This window comes from Hibiscus syriacus, unplaced genomic scaffold, assembly GCF_006381635.1.
Source record: "Hibiscus syriacus cultivar Baekdansim isolate YM2019G1 unplaced genomic scaffold, ASM638163v2 tig00110584_pilon, whole genome shotgun sequence".
Classification (NCBI taxonomy): domain Eukaryota; kingdom Viridiplantae; phylum Streptophyta; class Magnoliopsida; order Malvales; family Malvaceae; genus Hibiscus; species Hibiscus syriacus.
The window spans coordinates 1,765,172-1,775,515 of record NW_024062792.1 but is presented as its reverse complement, the minus strand read 5'-3'; the positions used below and the strand labels follow the sequence as shown (position 1 = coordinate 1,775,515).

General features: G+C 34.3%; 1 protein-coding gene and 1 pseudogene across 1 annotated transcript; one reads left to right on the top strand and one right to left on the bottom strand.

Annotated features, from left to right (window-relative positions):
• The first annotated feature begins 281 nt into the window (after positions 1–281).
• LOC120133725 (vesicle-associated protein 2-2-like) lies at positions 282–4,161 on the top strand. Its single transcript, XM_039150248.1, has 9 exons — positions 282–443; positions 1,122–1,187; positions 1,649–1,719; positions 1,789–1,870; positions 2,383–2,498; positions 2,582–2,731; positions 2,893–3,435; positions 3,537–3,614; positions 3,874–4,161. The coding sequence occupies exons 2-9, from the start codon at positions 1,139–1,141 to the stop codon at positions 3,985–3,987; spliced, it is 1,203 nt and encodes a 400-aa protein (XP_039006179.1). The 5' UTR covers positions 282–443; positions 1,122–1,138; the 3' UTR covers positions 3,988–4,161.
• Positions 4,162–5,359: 1,198 nt separating this feature from the next.
• Positions 5,360–9,490, bottom strand: LOC120133726 (annotated as a pseudogene).
• Positions 9,491–10,344: the final 854 nt, after the last annotated feature.

Below are 10,344 nucleotides of genomic sequence, written 5' to 3'. Positions count from 1 at the left end.
ATAATAACATGTTTTAAATTTGAATAACGAATTATATTTCACTGAAATTTCAATAGTTTATACTCTTATTTATTAAAAGAAATTATATATTTCAATTACCAAACTGTCAAGTGACCGAAATGTTTGAATTAAAAACTTTAGAATAGTTGAATCGGGACGGCGGGTACAACTAACGCTCTCCGCTGCAGTCACTTTAAAAGCTTGGCTGTCTTTTAATGCTCCTCTTTCCCTTGTTCACAGCTTCTCTTTTCTTTTCTCTCACATTTCACCTCTGCCCCTACCAAACCCCAAACTCTCTCATAAGGAATTTCTGGGACTCTTCGCTTTGTTTTTCTATTATTTTCTTTACAATTTTATGTCCTCCACTTTCACGCTATAAATACTCTTCCTTTCCCTTCTCTGTTTCTCTAATCTCTCTGCCGGAGATTCTTTTGCTGTTACCGGTAAGCTTTCGCTCTTCTCATTTCGAAAAACGTTGTCGTTTTCTTCTCTGCTCCTTTTATTTATTTTTTCAATTTTTGCGCTGAATTTCATGCACTGTGGAAATTCGGGACCTGGAAATAGGTGCCGTTTGACTTGTTTTTTTGTCGAGTTTTAATGATCGAATTTAAAAGAAAACGAAACGATATCAGTGCCATGACTATATTGTTTGTTGTTTCTCTTTGAGTTGAAACTCGAGTCAGTACAGAATCCTTTTCTGAGCTCAATTTTTTGCACATCTTAAGTTTCAGATCAATATGGTTGATCTAGTTGTTGTTCTGAATCAAAAGGAAAATGATCCGATTGGAAGCCGAGTCATTTTTGAGATTTTGCTTTCAAAATTTTAAAATCTCTTATGCTTTTTTCTACTTTGATTTCAAATTTTCATCGCCTCCGTTTCCGGGAATTCGAATCATCTCTTATTTGGTTGGGATCCAAACAGAGTTACTTCGAGTCTGATCCGAGTCAAAGTGCGTCAGAACTCGATCTATTTTCCACTTACCTTTTTTGAAGAAAATATATGTTCTTCATCTTTATTCTAATTTGAATGTTTTGCAAAATTCTGATAAAGAAGAGAAATATTTTGCAAAATGTAAAAAGAAACTAATTATTTCGATTATTTTGATAATTACTAAGCGCAGATTAAGATTTGGTGACAATGAACACGCAACTTTTGGAAATTGAGCCGAAGGAACTAAAATTCGAATGTGAGTACATAATTTCTTGATTGCGCCATTACTTTTACTGCATAAAGTATTTTTATAATAATTAGATTACATAAAGTAGCTTTTAATTCTTTCATGTTTCTATTGTATGAAAAGATACCAACTGTTATTTAGAATTATTATTCTAGTTTGGTGACTAAATTCGCGGACGAAACAAGAAGTTGCTTAAACCTGTTTATTTTTCTACACAATAAAATATAGCAGTAAATGCAATTCGTGCTCAATTGGTTCATTGAATCTAGCGGATTCACATATCAATATTTATAATATTTTTCTATCCGAATTCTGCAAAAAGATAGAATAAAAAAAAATTAATGCTTTTTTAGAATTTGTGTCATTTATTTTTCTGGGTTGGTTGTGGAAAAAAAAGCCAAAGGGGTTAATATTCAGAAACTTTAGCTTTGATATTTTTTTTTAATTTACATTTATTTTTTGATTGTTAGTTATATTGAAGAAGCAATGTTCCTGCTCGGCAACGCTTACAAATAACACTAACCAATATGTTGCTTTCAAGGTCTGAACTTTCTGTTTTTTTCCTTCCATTTTCTAATTTATGTTGTGATCGGAGGAATGATTTTTGCAGGTTAAAACTACGTCTCCTAAGAAATACTGCGTGCGGCCTAATGTTGGCATTGTTATGCCAAAATCAACCTGTGATTTTAAAGGTATGGAATTTTTTGCACTTTAATGTTTTATGATTCTATGTTTGTGAATGTAACAAATGAATTTGAAAGTTTAAGTGGCTTTTGATCTTATGATAGCTCACGAGTAATGATGTAAGTAGATGAAAATCATGTTATGGTTAGAAGTTTATCTAAGGTCAATTGGCTGAGGGACGTGAAAGAATTGGGATCCGGTAAGGGTAAAATTTTCAGCCTTTAAGGTGCTTTAAATGCAGGGCATTTCCTCTGGATTTGCTGGTTTCTTTTTCATTTGATAATCATGATTAATTTTCTGAGACTGCAAATCTAGTGAGGCAACCAAAATTACATGCTTTTGACAAACATAATCCAATAATCTTGACCTTTAGAACTATCTGCCATTGTGATGTCTCAGTAGTTGAACAAGTGAATCAAAGACGGTGATGCAACTTATAAATAAAATATAGTTCTGAATTTCTATGATGTTCTCCTCTGTGATATTCTATATATTCTCACCTTTGTCCTTTTCCATTTAGTTATCATGCAAGCTCAGCGTGAAGCCCCTCCTGATATGATATGCAGAGATAAGTTCTTGATTCAAAGTACAGTTGTCCCTGCAGGAACTACTGATGAAAACATTACATCTGCCACAGTAAGTTATTTTCTGCCCTGCTTGTGCTTTATTTGATAATAGTAATTCGCATGTGACTTACAGTCATTGTGTTTGCTTGACAGTTTGTCAATGACAGTGGAAGGTATATAGAAGAGAACAAGCTTAAGGTTGCCCTTGTCAGTCCTCATTCGCCAGTGTTATCACCAATTATTGGGAGAATGAATCAAGGAATGGATTATGATAGAGTTGGGATCCCTGCATCACTTCCAACGGTAGATAAACTTTTTTGCATTATTATATATGCACATGCACTTTTATGTACGATTGCATTATCTTTATATCTGATTGAATATGAGATTTAAAAACGAACTTAATGTACATCGATGTAGCTTAGGCCATTTAGAAAATTACCATGTTCTTTTCTCTGTGCCAGGTTGCTAAGGTTGAGGAGTCAAAGATGATAAATATTGAGGATTTAAAGCCGACTAAGGATTTAGAGTGGAAGCGAAGGAATGATATGTACTATGAGGAGGAACTAAAGCCAAAGAAGGATGTAGAGTGGAAGCCAAGGAAGGATATGTACTATGAAGAGAAATTAAAGCCAAATAAGGATGCAGAGCTGATGCTAAGTAAGGATATGTTATATGAGGAGGAATTAAAGCCAAAGAAGGATTTAGAACCGAAACCAATGGATGGTGTTATCGGCGAGGGCGTAAATTTAATAAAAGACACTAATCTGAAGCCAAAGAATAATTCTTTCAATAGCAAGGAGTTAAAGCCATTGAAAGATGAAGAATCCAAGCTGGTGGAGGATATTCTCGATTCCAAGGAACTGAAGACAGTGAGGGAAAAGGAGTTCAATGTATTGAAGGGTGACGAGGTGAAAAAATTCAAGACTACGGAGGATATAAAGTTTGCCAAAGATGTGGAGGAAATGAAATCAAAATTAAGTGACCTTGAATCTAAGCTAGGCAAGGTATGTTTGCTTATACGGAAAAGGAACATTGCTTGACCGTGACAGTTAAAAAGAAGTTTGCATTATATTTTGCCATTATTTATTTTGAATCTTTTATTCAGGCTGAAGCAACCATTTCGAAACTGACAGAGGAGAGGAGCCTAAGCACTCAGGCAAGGAAGGCCTTACAAGAAGAACTGGTAAGTAATTTTTCTGTGCGTTCTTCTTTTCGTAGATTCATTTTACAGTTTTCATATATAATGTTCAATCATGTACTGTTGATTCTCCTAGCGACCCTTTTAGTGAGAACCGTTGACCCCGCTATCACGGGGTGATATTCTAGGCTTTCTTTTTTAGCTTTTGATCCACTTAGCATTCGCTCTCCATTCTCGACCGTTTACGAATGCGTGTTTTTTTTACCGATATAAACATTAACGGTAAAACCGTATATTTACACAGGCGCTGTTGAGGAAAAGGAGCGATGTGAGAAGAGTTCAAGTGGGATTCCCTTTCCTATTTGTGTGTATGGTAGCAATGGTAAGTGTGTTTCTGGGATATCAATTGCACCATTAACAAACAATACTTCGTTTCTCCATGTGATGCCGTTACCAGAAACAATCATAGAGGGGTTTTTGTTAATAGTTAGTGGAAAGATAAAGAGTTTGAAATATTTTGCTGATCATAGCAGGTGTGCACAATATTATAGGGATGGCAATATAAAGCAACAATTTGCGTTGTGAATGTTTGTATTAGCTGTTTTTGCCTGAAAAGAAATAACAAATGAGATCATAAATTAGAATTTTTTTATTTATTAAACTATTTTTAATTTAAACAGTCTTCATTTTTTATTTTTTTACTTTTTTAAAACTTGTTTTTAAGGAAAATTTTTAGTTTAGACAATAAGATATTTAATTAAGGTTAATGTATACAAATGGTCTATTGATATTATTTTTTATTAGTCGTTCGAATTAAAAGTTATAATTGTCATATGACTATATAATGTGTTTTGTTAAGTCCTTTAACTATTAAAAGTCACAAAATGATCATCTGATGATTTATTATGTTCTAAATTTATCATTTTTCATTAAAAAATTGGTGGTTTTCATAAACATGATTACTGAAATATGATAGTCATTTGTGGTTCTGAGATTAGATTTTATCATATCACAGCCAGTAGATTAATTTTCAGCTTGAAATACCGTTAATTTTTTAACGAAAAAGGATGGCTTTGGGTTATAATGAATAGTTGAGTGATCATTTATAACTTTTAATAGTCAATGAACCCATTAAAGCAATATTCTATAATTAGAGGATCAATTTGTAACTTTTAATAGTCAAGAGATTTAATAAAGCATTATGTTATAGCCGGGACCATTTGTATATTTTATCCTTTAATTAATTATAATTTCTTTAAATACCGTTTTTTGATTTATAATTCAAACTAAAATTTACTTCAAATTTATTATTATTAAAATAATCAAATATATATTTAACTCTTCTGAAAAAACTAGAATCAGTATACATTATTCTATTTTCAGAACCGAACTGGTTTCAACCACGATCAAAACCATCCAGCTGTATTCCACCCATTCGAATCATTACTTTTGCTAAAAATAAAACAAAGTTATGGTTCGAATTAGGGTTGTTCATAGAAGGTTAACAGTAACATTTAGCGTCGGTTATAACGGTTATAAGATTTCGTATATCCCGAGTAAAATAACCTTCACTTGATGGATTTCGTAATGTTTTGAGATCGGCGATATCAATATGAAACAAGGTAGCCGATTGGTAGCGTTTTGGTGTGTTCTTCCACTAACCCTTTTTTCCTTAGTTCATAATGAGTTTATTAAACAAGTAAAAAATGGAAGCAAAACACAATGAAATCAATTGAACACTTGCATATACTCAAAATAAGCACTATACGTACAAAATAGATTAGCAAACCTACCCAAATCATACATACGTTTCAAACTCTCAAATGTCAAATGGGAAAGAGGTAGCATCAGGTTCTAGACGTAGCCGTTGGAATAATAAACATGAACCTCTTACAGGTCAACAAATATAATAGCATAGTTGATACACAAAACAGATTCCGGAGCCAACTACATAATGCACCGGCGGAAGCGTGTACGTTTTTTGCACATCTCGTTCAGCTGCCTCACTGCCATTGAGGCACATTATGTTCACTCTTTTCCGTTGGGGAGCCGGGACAAAGGGCACAAACCCCGGCCAAACATTGGTCGCATGAAAGCATTATCAAACTTACGCCAATAGTAATGAACTGTGTGCCGGAGTTGTGAGAAGAGCGCGAATGCTGCCCAGTCGATAATTCCAACAAAACTATCATCAAAGGTCCTGACTATTTCCGAGAAATGGTTCCTCCAACGATTTGGAGTTGATTGGTCTGAGAGCATGCTGGTTGTGCTTTGGGTTGAGGCAGAACGAACCTTATTAGAGGCTTAGTCAATAAACCAAAAACCTGTGCAGAACAAACAGATGATTTAATAACATTTTCGAGATATCATGATTAAGACGTATATCTGGAGGATTTGGACTCGACGATCGACATGGAAAAATATCTAAAATGCAGCACAAACACATAAATATGTCGAAGCGCAGTTACACGAATGACTAAAACATATTAAATCTTATAAATAACACAATCACATTACAAAATAATTATCAGGTCCGCAAAACACAGCTTTACGACATTTGCTTATGTGTTGCAACTACGCATTTGAGATCAGTTAAGGTTACAACGAATCATACAAAAACTAGACTCTACATTCTAACAAAATTCCAAGTTTCCTCATTCGAAGACAGCTAAACCGTCTTATGCAATTCGAATTACCAGGAGCAATAATGCAGAAGCGGAGCATTCAACATCGTAAAAAAAAAATAAGGTAAAAAAAAGTAGGATTATTGCAGATAAAAATTAAAGCAGGAGATATCTTACCATAGTGCTGAATAGAACAACGGATATGGTGCTTGTAATCATAATTGCATTCCCTCGCAATTGTGTATGACCTGCCCTTGTAAACTGCATTTTAAGTAAAAGTCCATCAGATGATGTCGATCAGATTTCGCAATTTAGACACGTCCCAATATATGATACGAGCACGACACGAATATATGAAAGTAACAATGTGTCAAATTTTAAATAAATACAAGGTACTTGAAACAAGATTTGATATGAAAAGTAATATGAGCGAAACAGAAATACGGATTGCCAGATTCAATGCCAATCAAACAAGTTCTCATTGTATCACTATCTGAAAGTTATTCTAAAACATGCGTATTTTTTAAATTACCCATAATCTTCGAACCAACTTTAACGCATCGAAGCTCCAAATCAATGACTTGCATAAAAAGGCTTCCTTTTTCAATGAAGTAAGATCGATAAGTCTTTAGTTTCTTACCTGTATATGCGAGTGCCATAGATACAGCACCTCTCATGAACCAGCCCACCATATTATAAACTAACAAATAATACAGACAAATAGTCAAATAGTGATGTCAAATTAATCATCAATTTATTTGGAAGCAAAATGTTATATGTTATAAACACCTACTTGTTCCCTGAAGCTGATTTTTTCACTAGCTGATTTCTTTGCCAAGTTGGATAAAATGAGAGGGGAAACACGAAAGCTGCTCTTCCAGCCATAACAGACCTAGCAGCACAGCACTAACAGCAACGGACGTTCCAGGGCTACAAAAGCAGAGATCAAACACAATGAAAATGAAAAGCTCGCCATAATGGAAGTTAATTTTGTACAAGTTGCGTGGGAGAAAAAAACAGAAAAGAAAATCTGAAGCAGTGAGTCAAAACAAAAATGACGCATTAATTTACAATTTAGCAAAATCTTGAGTTCCTAGCAGGTGCAATTGCATAAAAAAATACCTATCGCTTACAAATCTCCACTTCTCGATGTCCAAGGCATCCATGCCAACATAAAGAAATAAAAGTCTCGGCAACAAACGACAAGGTTGCAAATGCATGCCTGAGTTTAAACAAAAGAACAAAATCGAGGCGTATGGAAAGTTAAAATAGGGGTTTTTGTTTTTTTTAATATCAATGGCAAGTGATCTTTATTGCCCTAAATCATCACTGTGAAGGGGACATACTTTGTAGTTACTCTTGAACTCTCTGTCACATTGTGCCAGGTATAATGTGACATCACAATCCCACAAAAGATACCGTGAATCGCACTCAAATAGAACAGCTGCAGGGATTGAACATTAAGCATTAATAATGAAAAGAAGTTCATATAAAAAAGAAGCAAGAGTTGCAAGAAACTGCCAGTCTTACTTCAGCCATGATATATGAAAGGTAAGCCATAAGCATCATAAGAGCAAATTCACGATCTGTTGAGTGCCTGAATCACGTTAAAATCAAGCACATTAATAAGAAGCTCTGGACTCAAAATATATTTAATTGTCAGTCGGATTCCTCTGTTAAGTAAATGTTTCAAAGTGGCAAATTACTCAAACAAACTACTACTGTGTAAACACCTTCATTCCCTGAAGCAGGAGAATATTCTTATTGAAGTATTTTCAAGGTTGTTTGTTGTGCAGATGACAATTAGAGAAAGTGGTTTGATATGAAAATCCAGATAATATTGAAACATACCTGCCAAAGTACAACGTTTTGATGATGTAAGCACTAACAAGCCCAACCTGCAAGGCAAAGAAAAACTCACACCTTGGTGTTAACGGTGTTCACAGAATGAATCCGATGTGCATGAAAATACTTACAACCACCCCCAGTACAGTACTTGCTATAAATAAATACAAAATTTGCCAAAAAACGAGAGCAATTTAAGATTGGCATTTGTGAGGTCAAAACTCTGGATTGCATTGAAAAGCACCACAGATGTTGCATCATTGACAACACTCTCTCCAAAAACCAGACTGTAGAGTAACGGAGTCTCATCCTGACTAAGCACCTGCACCATCAGACAGAAACAGCTCAATTTTAGCAAGTTTGGTATTCTAGTTTCAATTTAGAAATAAGCTAGCACAATTTTAATCTATGAATGCAGTGTGCAAACAGAATCTGTTGCAGCAAAATTGCACCAATTGCTGAAAGTCATAGGGAACAATAGTGAGGACACTGAAATAAGAACAGACATTTGGAAAATAAGGGAGCAATAAGAGAGATTACCTAGAAACCCCAATATCCAAGGAGCCAATGTCCATTTCCTTGAAGGCGTTAATAGCACCTGTTTGAAGCATCAAAGTTGCAATCACAACCAGAAAAATATTCTTGGCAACACTAGGACATACATCAAATTAAGCTAAACCCTAAAACTGCTAACCGTTCCCAACCCCACCCACAAAAATAGAGAGAAATGAAATGCATCTGCACTACAGTAAATTGTATCCATAAAGTATCTAAATACCTAAGGATATAACCGTGCAGGATATTAGTGTACCGACAGCCCCGAACAGCATGATGGTAATGAAGTTACGGAAAAATTGCTTCTTTTTCACCTGAAACCTGGCAGACAAAGCATAAATCAGAGGGCTTTCAAAAGAAAACAATTAACTAAATGCAGTCAACCTTAATATCATAAAAACGACATCAATGTTCCTCTCAATTACAATATTGAAACATAGGGGAATTCTCAATGTACTCAAGTTCAATCCAGAATGGAGAATCAGGAAAGAACTAAGAATGTTTAAACAAAATGAAGTTGTACATTGGACAAGTATTGCATATCCATCTATTTTATCTTTTATCAGACATAAAACCATCTCAATGTTTTCCATTCACAAGATAAATGAAAATCAAGGAAAACAAACTAACCCAGCATTGAATATAATTGGGGGCAGAAGATAAATAAAGAACAGATCTTCGCTAAAGACCAAAAGATGTGAGCTTTTACCACCACTTATCAACAAAATAATGAATCCAGTTAAAGACCCTGCAATAAAATCAATTAAATCAAATATATCAGACAACCAAAACATATAAACCAAGCAATCAAAACTCAGCTGAAATTTCCATTAATTACTAAATCCGACCAATAGATATCAAGAGAAACTCACAATGATAAGGCGGTAATTGACTCGTTCATCCATCTATCTCCTCCAAGATGGCCAATCACAATGCAAGCGCAAAGAAGTGCAACGAATATGTTCATAGAGACCACAGAGCATGGTCTGAAGTAGATAGTGTATGTAACTTAGAAAAGATAGCAGCTAACTGCTGTGCCACCATGTTGACCTCTTTATTTTATCAAAATTTATTAAGCCAATGGCTTCTAACTGAAAGAGTGCTTCAGATTAAGTTCTCCTTCAACAATTTAAATCTTCCAAATTTCTATGTCTCCGAACTGTCCATTTCAAGAACTTTCGAATCTTCAATCCTTAAGCACTCTGCATTACATTCGGCAACGAGTTAGAACTAGCATTTATTCTATATAAAGAAAAATATTAATTTTAAATATATAAAGATAATTAAAAGAAGTAAGTCAGTAGAAAGATGGAGAATTCAGAAGTCTCTACGGAGCTCATTATCTATAAATTTTTCTAACTAAAAAAAATCCTGTCCTTTCCCCTTTTTTCTTTTTTACACTCCACTTTCTCATCAACCAAACATTTAGCATGCAAAAGAATCCAGATATAATTATAATTCATCCTTTTTAACTCTTTTTTTTAACTATTTCGCGATTTCACTTAATCAAACAACAACACACCACCAAAATATTCAAATTATTCTCTTCTTTCACTTTGTTTTCCTCACAAATCTCAGCAACCAGAAAATCACGCACAAAATTCAACTTACAGAACCGTTTCGGAGAAACACCATGCAGTAACAAACATTCTTGTTTCAGCTCCTTTCAATTTTAGCAACAAATTTGTGATTTTATTGAAAAAAATCAACAAACAGTTCCAAAAGGCGAGCAAACCGAAGGAAATCGTTTA